Source organism: Coregonus lavaretus (genome assembly GCF_964263955.1).
Source record: "Coregonus lavaretus genome assembly, chromosome: 17".
Classification (NCBI taxonomy): Eukaryota; Metazoa; Chordata; class Actinopteri; order Salmoniformes; family Salmonidae; genus Coregonus; species Coregonus lavaretus.
In genome coordinates, this window is record NC_140004.1 from 34,486,749 (window position 1) to 34,505,068 (window position 18,320).

Below are 18,320 nucleotides of genomic sequence, written 5' to 3' on the forward strand. Positions count from 1 at the left end.
CTTTGTTATTCTCAATACCATACAGGGTGGAACTAGAAGCACCAGAGCTTGCCCCACCCACCAAAATGTTTGACACTTGAGCTAAATGTCAACTGTTTCTGCCAGTTGTCTTAACATTCTTGTGTTTGTAACGTTACAGCAAAGGGACCCGATGCTAAAGAGAGATGGCTTTGAAGACATTTTGGAAGAGAGGAGGAACTCCAGCGACTTAAAGTATGCATTGAGGTGCTATGCACCGGTTCTTTACAAGTGAGTCACTCCCTGCAAAGCAAACATGCTCAAGAATATTGTCCTCCAATCTGATCAGCTACACTATGTCATTAATCAGGTGTCACAAGAGTCTGGCGAGGCCCCTGACATCATCCAAGAAGAGGCCTCTGTCATTCTGGAGGAGATGGCCCACCGGCTCCAGATCAGCACCGTCCGCTTCTTTGCATTCGCCCTTAGCAAGGCCTTCAAAACCCTCTTCCAACATGTCTGTGTCAACAAGGAGGGCATCCAGAGACTCCAACAGACCATCCAGGAGCATCCGGTGGTGCTGCTCCCCAGTCACCGTAGTTACATGGACTTCCTGTTGATGTCCTACATCCTATACACCTATGACCTCGCCCTGCCTGTCATCGCAGCAGGCATGGATTTCATGGGGATGAAGTTTGTTGGTGAGATGCTTCGGATGTCAGGAGCGTTCTTTATCCGGCGCTCGTTTGGAGGAGACAAGCTGTACTGGGCTGTGTTCTCGGAGTATGTGAAGACCATGCTGAGGAATGGATTTGCGCCTATTGAGTTCTTCTTAGAGGGTACAAGAAGCCGAACATGCAAGTCCCTCACCCCGAAATTAGGGCTACTGAATATCATAATGGAACCCTTCTTCAAAGGAGAAGTGTTTGATGTCAACCTAGTGCCTGTCAGCATCAGTTATGAGAGGATACTGGAGGAATCTCTCTATGCCAGAGAGCTCCTGGGAGTGCCCAAGCCTAAGGAGTCCACCTCTGGACTGTTGAAAGCCAGGAGAATCCTCAGTGAAGACTATGGCAGCATTCATGTGTACTTTGGCCAACCAGTGTCAGTACGGAGTCTGGCACAGGGCAAGGTCAACCGCTCTAAGTACAACCTTTTCCCAAGACACATCCCTAGGAAGCCCATGGAGGAGACCCAGTCGTTTGTGAACGACACGGCCTACAGGATAGTGCGTCTGCAGGAGGACAACATGGTGCTGAAGCCCTGGGTCCTGATGGCCTCCCTCCTCCTGCAGAACCTGGAGGGCCTGGAGCTGTCTGTGCTGACAGAGCAGACCCTCTGGCTCCGAGGCCTGGCCCTGTCCTATGCTGCCTTCCTGGACTGGCCAGACCATGCTCCCACAGCGAAGGTTGTGTCGTCCAGCCTGGCTCTCCACAGGGGCTTGGCGTGTGTCTCAGGGGGCCGGATTAGTCTGGTGGTAGGGGAGCCCATGGGCCCGGTGACCCCAGAGGAGGCTCTCTTTAACAGAGCCGTCAGCGTGCTCTCCTGTGCCTCCTACAGGAACCAGGTCCTTCACGTGTTCCTCCGGCCCGCCATGCTGGCTGTGGCCATGCACACCGCAGCCTCCTCTAAGAAAGATGAAGTGTACAACTGCTTTAGCTTCCTTCGGAACATGTTCTCCAATGAGTTCATCTTCTGTCCTGGAGACACTGTCCAGGACTTTGAGGAGGCGTGTTACCTGCTGGTGAAGACTGGTGCTGTTCAGATGCTGCAGCACAAGATAGAGATGACCGAGAGAGGCCAGCCCACCCTCTCCTTCTTCAATGGCCTGCTGGAATCTTTCCTACAAGGCTACCAGGTGGTGTGTCGGTACCTCTGTGAGGAGGCCAGTGAGGGCCTGACAGAGAAGCAGTACATCCCTGCTGTCCGCAGCTTCGCTGTCAAACTCATCCTAGCAGGAAACCTGAGGTGCTATGAGGTGCTTTCGTCAGACATGCAGAAGAATGCTCTTGCCGCTTTGCTGCGCATGGATGCTGTAAGAAAGGTCAAAGTAGCTGATCAAGTCACTCTCAAAGTGAACAAGATGGCTGTGAACTCTATAGACGATACACTGGGAGGCAAACTTCCTACTCAGAAAGCTGTCCTCGCTCGACTGTAATTCACTCACTTCGCGGGCCAATGAAAACTCTGGAGAGTAAACTCTGCCTTCATTACCATAATGCCACATTTTCTAGGAGAGCACAGCTTTGCTGACTACAAAGGTTGTTTGTCATAGTTTTTTAAAAGGGACTTCACAGGGTTGCCATCTGGGACACTCTTTTCATACACACACGCTCTTCACATTTTTTATGACAAATAACACCGAAATACTTCTTTAGATCTTCGCTCACACTAACTACGTTTCTATCTAGAGACGTTTTACATTTCCGAGGTTGCCAACCTAAATTAAATAGTAACCATTTTAATTAACACGTTTGATGCAATCCTGTTTGTTTTCTAACACTGCTTGGACTCATTAATATATTGTTCATTTGTTATTTTGGTGTTATGACGCCTGATGTGGCATAGCTGCTTGTGTAGTCTGTCAGAGTTTTTGTATTGTATCTATGTGTTTGTGTGTTGGTGTGGACCGCTCCCTTTCTCCTCCGCTGGGATTGTTGCCTTTGTGTGTGTTTCAGAGAAATCATTGTTACAAAAATGGGGTCGCATCATGTTGTTTATGGACCCAATTGAGGATACCAGCCTATTTATACAAAGTAAACACTGGGTAGATAAGAAATTGTATTTACTATATTTTATTATATCATAAAAACAGATTTGGAATAGTGAGAGTGAAAAAACCCTCTCATGATCAAAGCCAAAGAGTTTGTGATTTCATGAGATATGCTGAGGGTCTAATATCCAAACATGAGAGCCATATGTTGTTTACATCTGTTTAATACACATAGGCAGCGCTACATATCCAACTGCTATTGTACTGTAGCATCATTGTTACTCTGATATATGATGACTATTGTGTAGTACTCAGATACAACTTAAGACCTAAGATCACACAGGTAAAATGTATGCACGCATGACTAAGTCGCTTTGGATAAAAGCGTCTGCTAAATGGCATATTATAGAACTCAAGAGTGGGGACAAGACTGGAGGAAACCAAATTGCTTGGGAAATCATTGTTGCTTATATAAAGAATTGCTTAAATAAATAAAAAGATCAGCATTCTTTACACAGTGGGCATTTGTTTCCCTGAAGTAGTAGCAAGAGCTCTTTCTGTAAATTCAGGACCTCAATCTGCAGTAGATTTTTCTCTCTCCAGCTCCAAAACATCCATATGAGCTTGGTTCATGTCAGTTCTGGGGCGTTTGCTTGGCCTGTCTGGTGTTTTTGCTGCTGGTGCAAGATCCAGGCAATGCCGTTTCTCCATGGTACAGGGTGTCAGCTCAACTAAAGGAAAGGAAAGACAGAAAATTAACTCATTATTAGTAGGCTATTTACGTACAACAATTGAATTGGGGCTTATGATATGCCCAGCCTTGGTACGAATGATGATGTTATGCAACATGCTGTAATGGGCCTGATAATGGTAACATTGTAGTGAAGTAGCATTAACGTTAGTTTTAACGTGCATTATAGTCATTGATATTTACCAGTTATTTATGCTTACTAAATATTGGTGGGTCGAGTTGTCCGTCGTCATCATAGGGGTTAAGGAGAGGGGCAAACTGCTGGGGAATCATCTCGCATATCTTCTGGGAGAGAGGATCAGTTCCCTTGAACGGAGGCCCCCCTCCGGTCTGAAATTGCCCCCGCCTCTCCTCTGCCGCATCCTTTTTGGCTTTTACATTTTTCCAGCACGCCTTCATCCGATTTGGGTCCCTCTTCTCTTTAATCCGTGTTGATCAATTAAATCTGTCGCATAAAATGGTCCAGGTGTCTTCCTTCTTTTTGACAGTCGTGTTGTCTGTCTTTTAATCCTCCAGTAACTTACTAATTTCCTCCATCAGCTCCTACAAGAGGTTATTTTCATAAGCAGAGAAATTTGAACTTTTTGACATGCCATGATCAGGTGGCTAGCGGACAAATAATAAATGGCTAAATAACATTAAGTAATGACAATAAATTATATTTTATGCTAGCTAGCTTGGTTTATAAACTAGCTAGCTACAGTAGCTAACGTTAGCTAACAAATTAATTTTCTGTCTAGTACTGATAAATAACAGATTTTATTTCAAATCAGCCAACCCATGAGAACCTTTCACGATGGAGTTGCAGTAGTTCTAACATTGCATTGTTATTATTTTATCAAGGCACAGCAACTTTGTGGCCTCATTTGTCAAGTAGGCTAGCTACTTCGTTTCAACTCACGAAATACCTCATATATTGGTGTAACATGTCACTAATCATAGTTTAAAACCGTTAATCATAGATTTACTGATCCAGATTTAAAATTAAGTGGTGCAACACATCTCTGCTTAATTATAAACCTAGATTTACAAAACCTAGATTAGCTCTAATCCTAGATCATTTAAACCATGTTGGTGCAACCCACCCTAAATGTTACAGCAACCTATAGCCATGTTTTTGTTATTTGGAGTTGTTAAATACTTTTTGATTAGGGTCGCAGCATATTATGCACATCTGCAAGCATAGCAGCAAAGGCTGGACAAATATTATTTATCTCTTTTGTTTTAATATGTTAAAATGCTATACACAGCATCCTATAAATGGACATTATAAAAGGTGCATATTTATTTTGAATAAAACAAATGGCCAGTTTGCTTCAGAGTTGCACGTTTTTTTGTAAAAACAAATAGGTTATGTCTGGCTTGCAAATTCGTAGTGTTTTTTTCAATATGGTCCGTCCGCTGATTGAGTTTGACACCCCTGGGCTAGCGTATTTATCTATGTAGCTAGCTATTTATTTCGCAAGCTAAAAACACAGAGCCTAATGTTATCTAGCTAGCTAGTTGCTGGGAGGATGTCATGTCATTGGAGGAGGGGGTGAGTGACCGACTCCACTCATATCGTGTTTTGGTGGCTACAGCTAGAGATGCAAGTGTCATTTGGTTAGCTAGCAAGAAATGTGAATCACTTTGCTAGCTAGCTAGCTATGCTGAACTTAAACGACTGTTATGCACAATTAGCATATCTCTTAGTTGTCAATCAAATGTATTTGGCATCGATCAAATGGGCGGGCAGGCAGGCATGTTCCTATTCAGTTGTCAAAACGTGGGTTGGGACAAGCATGCATTGGCAGGCAAGATGCAGAAGGACGAGCAAGCTACTATTCCCCATCGTTTCAGTGCAATTTTGATGGCCAACTAGTTAAAAAAGTTTGAGAGGGTTCATCTAATGTTCCCTCGTTAGATTTTAGCTTATCTCGCTCTGGCTAGCATTAGTTGTTGTTGATGTGCATAGGCAACTGAGGGAGAGATAGCCTACCTTTTCATGGTTGTTTGATCAATAGGACTGTGAAGTTCCCAAATGTAAGAGGACTCCTGTGGTACTTACAAATTTGCAGAAATCCATTCAGGTGTATTTAGTGGCTTTTGGCGAATGCGTTCTAATGATCTAATGTCACGCTGTTACTACTGCCTGTAAACACACAGTCCAGTTTAAAGTGTATGATGGCAGGCCCATGTGGCAAATGGCTTATTTGCATATAGGCCTACTGTAGCTCTGATTGGCTATGGCACACTGGTCTGCGCAGACTCCGGTCCTGGACAAGACAGATGTTTTTATTAGGTTTTATTTACTGCAGTGTCTATTAATTGTCCAAATACAGTGGGGAAAAAAAGTATTTAGTCAGCCACCAATTGTGCAAGTTCTCCCACTTAAAAAGATGAGGCCTGTAATTTTCATCATAGGTACACGTCAACTATGACAGACAAAATGAGGAAAAAAAATCCAGAAAATCACATTGTAGGATTTTTTATGAATTTATTTGCAAATTATGGTGGAAAAAAAGTATTTGGTCAATAACAAAAGTTTCTCAATACTTTGTTATATACCCTTTGTTGGCAATGACACAGGTCAAACGTTTTCTGTAAGTCTTCACAAGGTTTTCACACACTGTTGCTGGTATTTTGGCCCATTCCTCCATGCAGATCTCCTCTAGAGCAGTGATGTTTTGGGGCTGTCGCTGGGCAACACGGACTTTCAACTCCCTCCAAAGATTTTCTATGGGGTTGAGATCTGGAGAATGGCTAGGCCACTCCAGGACCTTGAAATGCTTCTTACGAAGCCACTCCTTCGTTGCCCGGGCGGTGTTTTTGGGATCATTGTCATGCTGAAAGACCCAGCCACGTTTCATCTTCAATGCCCTTGCTGATGGAAGGAGGTTTTCACTCAAAATCTCACGATACATGGCCCCATTCATTCTTTCCTTTACACGGATCAGTCGTCCTGGTCCCTTTGCAGAAAAACAGCCCCAAAGCATGATGTTTCCACCCCCATGCTTCACAGTAGGTATGGTGTTCTTTGGATGCAACTCAGCATTCTTTGTCCTCCAAACACGACGAGTTGAGTTTTTACCAAAAAGTTATATTTTGGTTTCATCTGACCATATGACATTCTCCCAATCCTCTTCTGGATCATCCAAATGCACTCTAGCAAACTTCAGACGGGCCTGGACATGTACTGGCTTAAGCAGGGGGACACGTCTGGCACTGCAGGATTTGAATCCCTGGCGGCGTAGTGTGTTACTGATGGTAGGCTTTGTTACTTTGGTCCCAGCTCTCTGCAGGTCATTCACTAGATCCCCCCGTGTGGTTCTGGGATTTTTGCTCACCGTTCTTGTGATCATTTTGACCCCACGGGGTGAGATCTTGCGTGGAGCCCCAGATCGAGGGAGATTATCAGTGGTCTTGTATGTCTTCCATTTCCTAATAATTGCTCCCACAGTTGATTTCTTCAAACCAAGCTGCTTACCTATTGCAGATTCAGTCTTCCCAGCCTGGTGCAGGTCTACAATTTTGTTTCTGGTGTCATTTGACAGCTCTTTGGTCTTGGCCATAGTGGAGTTTGGAGTGTGACTGTTTGAGGTTGTGGACAGGTGTCTTTTATACTGATAACAAGTTCAAACAGGTGCCATTAATACAGGTAACGAGTGGAGGACAGAGGAGCCTCTTAAAGAAGAAGTTACAGGTCTGTGAGAGCCAGAAATCTTGCTTGTTTGTAGGTGACCAAATACTTATTTTCCACCATAATTTGCAAATAAATTCATAAAAAATCCTACAATGTGATTTTCTGGATTTTTTTTCTCAATTTGTCTGTCATAGTTGACGTGTATCTATGATGAAAATTACAGGCCTCTCTCATCTTTTTAAGTGGGAGAACTTGCACAATTGGTGGCTGACTAAATACTATTTTTCCCCACTGTAGATGGCCGCTTTTCCACTCTATATTGCTATAGAATTTTCATAAATGCCTTACTATACGTCATTCCCAAATATTCTATAAATTTATGAAAATGACCATATCTAAGTGCTCGCTTGTCAAAAATGTGAACAGATTTTAATAGGATTTCATGTTGCTAAAACGCTGTCAGTTCCACTTTAATCATAGCAGTAACAAACTCAGGTATAAAGTAGACAACAAAGAAAGTAAAATCCTACTATGAGCCTGTTTAATATTTCCTCAGGCTTACTCCCTGTAGGATGTAGAGGGCCACAGCTGTCTGGTCCTTCTCTCTGGAGCTTGTCTCTAGATTTTCTTGGTGCACCTCTGGGCTTTCTTCTTGGGCTGGTGCACCTCGATCAGCTGGATGCTGCGACGCTTGATATCCTTGCGGGACAGGGAGCAGTCCTTCTCCTGACTGCGGAACTGGAATGTGTCTGAGCGGGAGGAAAGGAGCAGAAAGGAGCAGTGAGGAGCAGGTGCAACAGGAGGTGTTACACACAACAATCAAACACCATTAGCCAAGCACTCAACAGCCATTATGGAAATGTAAGGAATGGCTTCCTGTTGTTAATAAGATGTTGTTTACAATATACAGAAAAATCATGCATAACCATATACCCAAGAAAAAGCATACCTTCTGAGGTACTGTCATACACAGGGCTGCTGGCCCTCTTGTAGTTCCTTGGCTCCATCATGGTGCTCTGCTCCAGAAAGCTCCACACCTGAGGGGAGAGCGGTGAGATCAGAAGGGAAAGAGGTGAGACAAGAAGAAGTGAAAACTCAAACTTTGAGAGGAGAGTTGAGAGATTCAGGCTCAGAGAAAAGAGGTAGACAGAGATGAGAGCTAAGGAAAGAAAGTAAACCAGAGTTTCACCTTCTCATGGTCAGCTGTGTTTTCCTCAGTCTTCTCTGAAGCTGTGGTCTGCAGTGTGGGCAGACGGGCATCGATTTCCCTCAGCTTCTCTATGGCATCCAGACCTCCCAACTCCCTGGGAGAGTCCTACAACAAGACAGAGACATTTGGATTAGGATCCTTTCTATTCCTGAATAACATCACCAAGGGCTAGCATGTATAATGAGAACAGTAGTGGTCCAAGAACACAGCCTTGAGGAACACCGAAACAACATTTTCTGGCTGATAGGTGACCAAGAAAGGGCCAGATGAGACTGAACTGTCCATCTATATAAAGAAAGGGATAAAATGGCTACCTTCACTTGTACGCAGCTCATCCTGAAGAACAGGTTGTTGACACCCTTCTCCACCCTGTGCAGCACTGATTGGGCCTTTCCAAGCTTGTCCTCCCAATGGCTGCAACGCTCCTCTTCCTGCTCAAGCTCCACCTGCATTTCCTCCTTCAGCCGCTCAAACCTTAAGACAAACAGAGGGTGAATCTCAATTGTATTTCCTCTCTCCTCGTCTTCACAAGTTCTGAGGCCCGAGATCTGAAGTACCTTCAGATCTTTTCTCCTTTTTTCTATGGATGACACAGGAGTACTACTTTTCTGTGTAGCTCTACTGTACCTGTCAGAGCCGGGCCCAGCGCTGAACTTGAGCTGGGCGTACTGGAGTTCCAGGGCAGCCAGGGTCTCCATGCTCTGCCTGACCAGCTCCTCACACTGGGTCATCTGGGTTTGCAGCTGCTCCCTGATGGCCTTCTGAGAGACCAGCCGTGTTTCCAGCTCCTACACAGTGGACAGACAGACAGGTGAAGAGGTGGACATATACTCAGCTCAAAGAGACTACCAGCACCTGACTGCCATGTTGACAATATGCCCGACTCAAGTTCGGCAGCTGACGAAGACCCAGTTTGGGGACGAAACGTTGTCCTGTTAAACACTTTTGAAGCATTATACCAGTGTGTGGATTAATGTTTTGTTCAGAGACTATCAAGCCAAGTACCAGGCTTGGTGTTTGTTTTACTACCTTTGCTTTTTTCTGCAATGCCAAGTTTTCTAATATGTTCAATGTAATCAGAGCTACCACACCCCAGTGTGGTTAGATAGTACTACAATCTGTGGTGGCTGGTGGCACTTTAAATGGGGAGGAAGGCTCATAGTAATAACTGGAACGGAATAAATGTATTGGTCTCCTTTACAGAAAAACCACATGGTTTCACATGTGGAAAATCACACAATTTCACATGAAATTTCACATTTGAAGTCATGTGTTTTTGGAACGATTAAAATCAAATTAAAATCAAATGTATTTATAATGTCCTTTTTGCATCAGCAGATGTCACACAGTGCTTATACAGAACCCAGCCTAAAACCCCAAAGAGTAAGCAATGCAGATGTAGAAGCATTATACCAGTGTGTGGATTACATTTTTGTTCAGAGACTATCAGGCCAGGTACCAGGCTTGGGGTTTGTTTTAGTACCTTTGCTTTTTTTGTAACATGTGATCATGTTTTCACGTGTAGTTTCATGCTATCACATGTTGCTTTACATGTTGTCATGTTATCACATTAACTTCACATAAGATCACATGTGATCACATGAAAACGTGTATGTGAAATTCATGTGGTTTTCACATAAGGGCTCAAACACATCAAACACCTGGTTTCCATGTGTTTAATACCATTCCATTCACTCCATTCCATTAATTTTTATGAGCCGTCCGCCGCTCACTAGGCTCCTCTGACTGCAATATAACTAAACAAAATGAAACAACTACATCAATGTGTCACTGGAAATAAAAAAGTGCTGTTTGCAACAGTGGCTTACATAAAAATGGAAGATTAATAATAGGCAATGTGTTGCTTATTAGACAGTGCATATAATAGGGCTAAATGATCCACGTGGGCCACCATACCTGCAGATCAGTGCAGCTGAGAGCTTCTCTCAGAGCATTGATATTCTCCACCAGTTTGACTATGGACTTGGGAGTAGTGGAGACTGGGGCGGTCTGCTGGGCTGCAGGAGGAGAACACAACATAGACACACATCATTTCATCTCCATGCTGAAAATTGGGGGGGGGAAAGTTGAGCACACAAAAACCAGCAGTATGTACGTATATTGCCTTTTCTCATGCAAATTATGTATGATTCAGAATATTATTGCCTTCAAGCCAGAGTACTATTTGGACATGGGTGATCTGATGCTTAGTATTCACTGTATTTATTTGAATACATAAGTGTCTGTGGTTTAAGATCCTCTGACATAGTACCTCTGATATGAGCTGTATCTTCAGCCAGTCCCTCTCTGATAGTCCCTATTCGACCCTACAAAACAACAACGCTCATTGACTGCAATATACATTTAAGTATCCTTCTTGACCAGAGATGGGCAAGTTTTGTAAGCCTGCAGATCAATTCCTAAAAACATTTTAATTTAAATTGTTTTACTCAGTCGAAGTCTCAACTTACTGTTGAGAGTTAGAATAGTAGAATACACACGTTGCAATTTAGAAAATTGGTTGTGCATCAGAAGTTTTTCTCGTTATGCCAGTCACTGACAGTCACTCAAGTAGCCCATGTCAGCAAACATTTTTTTTGTTTGGTAAGTTAGTCTAGCGGCCAGTAGTAACCATGGTTGAATTACCGACCGGGGGCCTCCATTGATTTTGTTAGCCACTCACTCAGAAATTATAATAAAAACTGAAACTTTTTCTCTGCGCCACATGGCAAAATGTTACTAAGGGCCGGCTCTGACAGCATGAGTGGGTATGGATGTGGGTACGCAGACACGCGAGTCACTGTGGCCCCTCATGAGATTTTTTGTGGCCCCATCAAAGTTGCCCATTCCTGCTCTTGACTAATGTGTTCTTTCACTTTCAATCTTCCCTTTCAGTCGCTCTTTCTTTTTTTAGCTCTCTGTTCCCCACAGGTCCATCCCTCTCTCAATTCAACTTCCATTTCAATTTAAGGGATTTATTGGCATGGGAAACATATGTTAACATTGCCAAAGCAAGTGAAGTAGATAGTAAACAAAAGTGAAATAAAAAAGAAATATTAACAGTAAACACTACACTCAGAAGTTCCAAAAGAATAAAGACATTTCAAATGTCATATTATGTACAGTGGGGAAAAAAAGTATTTAGTCAGCCACCAATTGTGCAAGTTCTCCCACTTAAAAAGATGAGAGAGGCCTGTAATTTTCATCATAGGTACACGTCAACTATGACAGACAAATTGAGAAAAGAAATCCAGAAAATCACATTGTAGGATTTTTTATGAATTTATTTGCAAATTATGGTGGAAAATAAGTATTTGGTCACCTACAAACAAGCAAGATTTCTGGCTCTCACAGACCTGTAACTTCTTCTTTAAGAGGCTCCTCTGTCCTCCACTCGTTACCTGTATTAATGGCACCTGTTTGAACTTGTTATCAGTATAAAAGACACCTGTCCACAACCTCAAACAGTCACACTCCAAACTCCACTATGGCCAAGACCAAAGAGCTGTCAAATGACACCAGAAACAAAATTGTAGACCTGCACCAGGCTGGGAAGACTGAATCTGCAATAGGTAAGCAGCTTGGTTTGAAGAAATCAACTGTGGGAGCAATTATTAGGAAATGGAAGACATACAAGACCACTGATAATCTCCCTCGATCTGGGGCTCCACGCAAGATCTCACCCCGTGGGGTCAAAATGATCACAGGAACGGTGAGCAAAAATCCCAGAACCACACGGGGGGACCTAGTGAATGACCTGCAGAGAGCTGGGACCAAAGTAACAAAGCCTACCATCAGTAACACACTACGCCGCCAGGGACTCAAATCCTGCAGTGCCAGACGTGTCCCCCTGCTTAAGCCAGTACATGTCCAGGCCCGTCTGAAGTTTGCTAGAGTGCATTTGGATGATCCAGAAGAGGATTGGGAGAATGTCATATGGTCAGATGAAACCAAAATATAACTTTTTGGTAAAAACTCAACTCGTCGTGTTTGGAGGACAAAGAATGCTGAGTTGCATCCAAAGAACACCATACCTACTGTGAAGCATGGGGGTGGAAACATCATGCTTTGGGGCTGTTTTTCTGCAAAGGGACCAGGACGACTGATCCGTGTAAAGGAAAGAATGAATGGGGCCATGTATCGTGAGATTTTGAGTGAAAACCTCCTTCCATCAGCAAGGGCTTTGAAGATGAAACGTGGCCAGCATGACAATGATCCCAAACACACCGCCCGGGCAACGAAGGAGTGGCTTCTTAAGAAGCATTTCAAGCTCCTGGAGTGGCCTAGCCAGTCTCCAGATCTCAACCCCACAGAAAATCTTTGAGGGAGTTGAAAGTCCATGTTGCCCAGCGACAGCCCCAAAACATCACTGCTCTAGAGGAGATCTGCATGGAGGAATGGGCCAAAATACCAGCAACAGTGTGTGAAAACCTTGTGAAGACTTACAGAAAACGTTTGACCTGTGTCATTGCCAACAAAGGGTATATAACAAAGTATTGAGAAACTTTTGTTATTGACCAAATACTTATTTTCCACCATAATCTGCAAATAAATTCATTTAAAAATCCTATAATGTGATTTTCTGGATTTTTTTTCTCATTTTATCTGTCATAGTTGACGTGTACCTATGATGAAAATTACAGGCTTCTCTCATCTTTTTAAGTGGGAGAACTTGCACAATTGGTGGCTGACTAAATACTTTTTTCCCCCACTGTATATATACAGTGTTGTAACAATGTGCAAATAGTTAAAGTACAAATGGGAAAATAAATCAACATAAATATGGGTTGTAATTGATTTACAATGGTGTTTGTTCTTCACTGGTTGCCTTTTTCTTGTGGCAACAGCTCACAAATCTTGCTGCTGTGATGGCACATTGTGGTATTTCACCCAGTAGATATGGGAGTTTATCAGAATTGGGTTTGTTTTCAAATTCTTTGTGGATCTGTGTAATCTGAGGGAAATATGTGTCTCTAATATGGTCATACATTTGGCAGGAGGTTAGGAAGTGCAGCTCAGTATCCACCTCATTTTGTGGGCAGTGTGCACATAGCCTGTCTTCTCTTGAGAGCCAGGTCTGCCTACGGCGTCCTTTCTCAATAGCAAGGATATGCTCATTGAGTCTGTACATAGTCAACGCTTTCCTTAGGTTTGGGTAAGTCACAGTGGTCAGGTATTCTGCCACTGTGTACTCTCTGTTTAGGGCCAAATAGCATTCTAGTTTGCTTAGTTTTTTTGTTAATTCTTTCCAATGTGTCAAGTAATTCTCTTTTTGTTTTCTCATGATTTGGTTGGGTCTACATGTCCTGGGGCTCTGTGGGGTCTGTTTGTGTTTGTGAACAGAGCCCCAGGACCAGCTTGCTTAGGGGACTCTTCTCCAAGTTCATCTCTCTGTAGGTGATGGCTTTGTTATGGAAGGGCAATGGGTTCTATAACAAATTTTTAGCCAGATCCTAATTGGTATGTCAAATTTTATGTTCCTTTTGATGGCATAGAAGGCCCTTCTTGCCTTGTCTCTCAGATCGTTCACAGCTTTGTGGAAGTTACCTGTGGCGCTGATGTTTAGGCCGAGGTATGTATAGTTTTTTGTGTGCTATAGGGCAACGGTGTCTAGATGGAATTTGTATTTGTGGTCCTGGCAACTGGACCTTTTTTGGAACACCATTATTTTTGTCTTACTGAGATTTACTGTCAGGGCCCAGGTTTGACAGAATATGTGCAGAAGATCTAGGTGCTGCTGTAGGCCCTCCTTGGTTGGTGACAGAAGCACCAGATCATCAGCAAACAGTAGACATTTTCTCTCTCTCCCTCCCTCTCGTTCTCTCTGTTCTCCACAGACCCATCCCTCCCTGGGCTCCCGAGTGGCACAGCGGTCTAAGGCACTGCATTTCAGTGCTATAGGCATCACTACAGACCCTGGTTCGATTCCAGGCTGTATCACAATCCGGCCGTGATTGGGAGTCCCATAGGGCGGCGCATAATTGGCCCAGCGTCGTCCGGGTTTGACCGGGGTAGGCTGTCATTGTAAATAAGAATTTGTTCTTAACTGACTTGCCTAGTTAAATAAAGGTAAAATAAAAATAAATCCCTCTTTCTCTCTCTTCCCCACAGGTCCATCCCTCCGTCTCCCTTTTTCTCTTTCAACTTCTGATCTCTCTGTTCCCCACAGTTCCATCCCTCTCCCTCTCTCTCGCTCTCTATTCCCCACAGGTCCATCCCTCTCTTTCTCCCTCTCTCGCACCCTCTCTTTCTCTCTGTTCCCCACAGGCCCATCCCTCTCTCTCTCCCTATTTCTCCCTCTCCCTCTCTATTCCCCACAGGTCCAGCCCCCTCCCTCCCTCCCTCAACTTCTGATCTCTCTGTTCCCCACAGTTCCATCCCTCTCCCTCTCCCTCTGTCTCTTTCTCGCTCTCTGTTCCCCACAGGTCCATCCCTCTCACTCTCTTCCCTCTCTTTCTCTCTGTTCCCCACAGGTCCATCCCCCTCTCTCTCTTACCCTCTTTCTCTCTGTTCCACACAGGTCCATCCCCCTCTCTCTCTCTCTCTCTCTTACCCTCTCTTTCTCTCTGTTCCCCACAAGCCCATCCCTCTCTCTCTCCCTATTTCTCCCTCTCCCTCTCTATTCCCCACAGGTCCAGCCCCCTCCCTCCCTCCCTCCCTCCCTCCCTCTGTCTCTTTCTCTCTCACCTGCTCTTTCAACTTCTGAGCTCCTTTGCTGCTTCGCCGCTCTCCCTCCCTCTCTCTCTCCAGCCGACCCTCCACCTCCTTCTCTTTCTCTCCCCTCCTTTCACTCAACTCCTTCTCCATCATCCTGCGTTCCACCATTAGTTGCCTCTCCATCTGAACCAGCTGACTCGTGGTGAAAGACAGACAGACATCCTACTATTGTAGTGGGAAAAGACATACAGACATCCTACTATTGTAGTGGGAAAAGACATACAGACATCCTTCTATTGTAGTGGGAAAAGACATACAGACATCTTTCTATTGTAGTGGGAAAAGACATACAGACATCCTTCTATTGTAGTGGGAAAATACATACAGACATCTTTCTATTGTAGTGGGAAAAGACATACAGACATCCTTCTATTGTAGTGGGAAAAGACATACAGACATCCTTCTATTGTAGTGGGAAAAGACATACAGACATCTTTCTATTGTAGTGGGAAAATACATACAGACATCCTTCTATTGTAGTGGGAAAAGACATACAGACATCCTTTTATTGTAGTGGGAAAAGACATACAGACATCCTTCTATTGTAGTGGGAAAAGACATACAGACATCCTTCTATTGTAGTGGGAAAAGACACACACATTATGGCTGGTATTCAGACGAGCCTGACCTTTTTTCACTTCTTTTTTTCCAATCATACTAAGATATGTATCCAAGGTAACGTTATGTAATACCATTGATAGCACTTACAAGTAAAAATCCCACAATAGGCAAGCGGTGGCTAAAAGTTACTGGTCCACCCGATTTGCCTTACCTTAGTGCAGTCCACAGCAGCCACTGCGGTATGAGACATGTGGGCCACCTTTCCTAGCTCTGTCTGCCCGCCGACCACTGAGTTCTGCAGCTGATTCAGAGCCATTGGCATCACACGCACCTCCTGAACCAGGAACAAACAACCCAACCCCAGGTTACATTGGAGCTAGATTTGTCTGCGTCCCGAATGGCACCTATTCCCTACATTTATTTAGAGAGTTAGGCCAACTTTTAGAATTTAGAATATTGTTCTAATTCTAGACATTAATTTGTAGCGTTGTTTAAATATTCCCTATGTAATGTTAATGGGGAGCTAACATGGCTGCCATAGAACATTGAAGTGTCATGTAAATGCATCATAATCCAAAATCCGCATTGGCCCAACAATCTAAATAGATGGCTCTGTAGTGCACTACTTTCGACCAGGGCCCATAGGGCTTTTGTCAAGAGCAGTGCACTGTATAGGGAATAGTGTGCCATTTGAGCCACGTGCCAGTACTACCTAGTCACACTGGTCTGTTGATCGAGATTACACTGACTGGAATATATCTCCCAAGGGAGACTTGAATTCAATGTTGACAATTTAATTTAATTCAATGTCCACAAAGAAAGGCTGATATCTGTGAATGTGATAGTGTTACTGACCCGATGTAGGTGGTCGCAGACTCGCAGGTAGGTTTTTTGGATCCTCTCAGCCTCTGTGATTTTGATGGTCATCTTTTCTAGACTGTTCTCCAGCTCTCTCACACGCTGCCAAGGAAGACAGAAATGTCAACAATAAAAAAACACATCAAGCCAATGACTGAGCAGCGTAAATGCTTGAATCCTAGACATTCTAGACTTGGGTCTCTTAACAAGACATGGTCACTCAATGTCAACTTGGACAAGGCCATTCACACACCAACTCCACAGCGCCTCTCCTTTTTCTAAAGATGTCATTAAATTGTACTGTATATAAGAATATGAATATGTACAGTGAGGGAAAAAAGTATTTGATCCCCTGCTGATTTTGTACGTTTGCCCACTGACAAAGAAATGATCAGTCTATATGGTAGGTTTATTTGAACAGTGAGAGACAGAATAACAACAAAAAAATCCAGAAAAACGCATGTCAAAAATGTTATAAATTGATTTGCATTTTAATGAGGGAAATAAGTATTTGACCCCCTCTCAATCAGAAAGATTTCTGGCTCCCATGTGTCTTTTATACAGGTAACGAGCTGAGATTAGGAGCACACTCTTAAAGGGAGTGCTCCTAATCTCAGCTTGTTACCTGTATAAAAGACACCTGTCCACAGAAGCAATCAATCAATCAGATTCCAAACTCTCCACCATGGCCAAGCCCAAAGAGTTCTTCAAGGATGTCAGGGATAAGATTGTAGACCTACACAAGGCTGGAATGGGCTACAAGACCATCGCCAAGCAGCTTGGTGAGAAGGTGACAACAGTTGGTGCGATTATTCGCAAATGGAAGAAACACAAAAGACCTGTCAATCTCCCTCGGCCTGGGGCTCCATGCAAGATCTCACCCCGTGGAGTTGCAATGATCATGAGAACGTTGAGGAATCAGCCCAGAACTACATCTTGCAAATGATCTCAAGGCAGCTGGGACCATAGTCACCAAGAAAACAATTGGTAACACACTTTGCCGTGAAGGACTGAAATCCTGCAGCGCCCACAAGGTCCCCCTGCTCAAGAAAGCACATATACAGGCCCATCTGAAGTTTGCCAATGAACATTTGAATGATTCAGAGGAGAACTGGGTGAAAGTGTTGTGGTCAGATGAGACCAAAATCGAGCTCTTTGGCATCATCTCAACTCGCCGTGTTTGGAGGAGGAGGAATGCTGCCTATGACCCCAAGAACACCATCCCCACCGTCAACCATGGAGGTGGAAACATTATGCATTGGGGGTGTTTTTCTGCTAAGGGGACAGGACAACTTCACCGCATCAAAGGGACGATGGACGGGGCCATGTACCGACAAATCTTGGGTGAGAACCTCCTTCCCTCAGCCAGGGCATTGAAAATGGGTCGTGGATGGGTATTCCAGCATGAAAATGACCCAAAACACATGGCCAAGGCAACAAAGGAGTGGCTCAAGAAGCACATTAAGGTCCTGGAGTGGCCTAGCCAGTCTCCAGACCTTAATCCCATAGAAAATCTGTGGAGGGAGCTGGAGGTTTGAGTTGCCAAACGTCAGCCTCGAAACCTTAATGAGTTGGAGAAGATCTGCAAAGAGGAGTGGAACAAAATCCCTCCTGAGATGTGTGCAAACCTGGTGGCCAACTACAAGAAACATCTGACCTCTGTGATTGCCAACAAGGGTTTTGCCACCAAGTACTAAGTCATGTTTTGCAGAGGGATCAAATACTTATTTCCCTCATTAAAATGCAAATCAATTTATAACATTTTTGACATGCGTTTTTCTGGATTTTGTTGTTGTTATTCTGTCTCTCACTGTTCAAATAAACCTACCATTAAAATTATAGACTGATCATGTCTTTGTCAGTGGGCAAACGTACAAAATCAGCAGGGGATCAAATACTTCTTTCCCTCACTGTATATATATGAATAGTG

At 43.8% G+C, this 18,320-nt stretch overlaps 2 protein-coding genes across 2 annotated transcripts in view; one reads left to right on the forward strand and one right to left on the reverse strand.

Annotated features, from left to right (window-relative positions):
* Nucleotides 1-244: 244 nt before the first annotated feature.
* On the forward strand, nucleotides 245-2,687 carry LOC311144271 (dihydroxyacetone phosphate acyltransferase-like). Its single transcript, XM_084180284.1, has one exon. It carries the CDS (start codon nucleotides 275-277, stop codon nucleotides 2,114-2,116), a length of 1,842 nt encoding a protein of 613 aa, XP_084036410.1. The 5' UTR covers nucleotides 245-274; the 3' UTR covers nucleotides 2,117-2,687.
* A 65-nt stretch (nucleotides 2,688-2,752) lies between these two features.
* Nucleotides 2,753-18,320, reverse strand: part of LOC311144628 (coiled-coil domain-containing protein 183-like) — a 30,076-nt gene continuing 14,508 nt past the window's right edge. The window contains exons 4-15 of the mRNA XM_084180675.1: nucleotides 16,388-16,492; nucleotides 15,744-15,866; nucleotides 14,942-15,103; nucleotides 10,527-10,581; nucleotides 10,172-10,272; nucleotides 8,882-9,042; nucleotides 8,569-8,728; nucleotides 8,234-8,359; nucleotides 7,994-8,081; nucleotides 7,607-7,793; nucleotides 3,623-3,965; nucleotides 2,753-3,402 (exon numbers count right to left, since the gene is read on the reverse strand). Coding sequence (XP_084036801.1) covers nucleotides 7,663-7,793; nucleotides 7,994-8,081; nucleotides 8,234-8,359; nucleotides 8,569-8,728; nucleotides 8,882-9,042; nucleotides 10,172-10,272; nucleotides 10,527-10,581; nucleotides 14,942-15,103; nucleotides 15,744-15,866; nucleotides 16,388-16,492 — 1,212 coding nt within the window. The 3' untranslated portion in view covers nucleotides 2,753-3,402; nucleotides 3,623-3,965; nucleotides 7,607-7,662. The remainder of the gene's footprint in view (nucleotides 3,403-3,622; nucleotides 3,966-7,606; nucleotides 7,794-7,993; nucleotides 8,082-8,233; nucleotides 8,360-8,568; nucleotides 8,729-8,881; nucleotides 9,043-10,171; nucleotides 10,273-10,526; nucleotides 10,582-14,941; nucleotides 15,104-15,743; nucleotides 15,867-16,387; nucleotides 16,493-18,320) is intronic.

Excerpts from the sequence above, each read along its gene's own strand:
- LOC311144271 (XM_084180284.1), top strand. The coding sequence starts at position 275 with ATGCTCAAGAATATTGTCCTCCAATCTGATCAGCTACACTATGTCATT.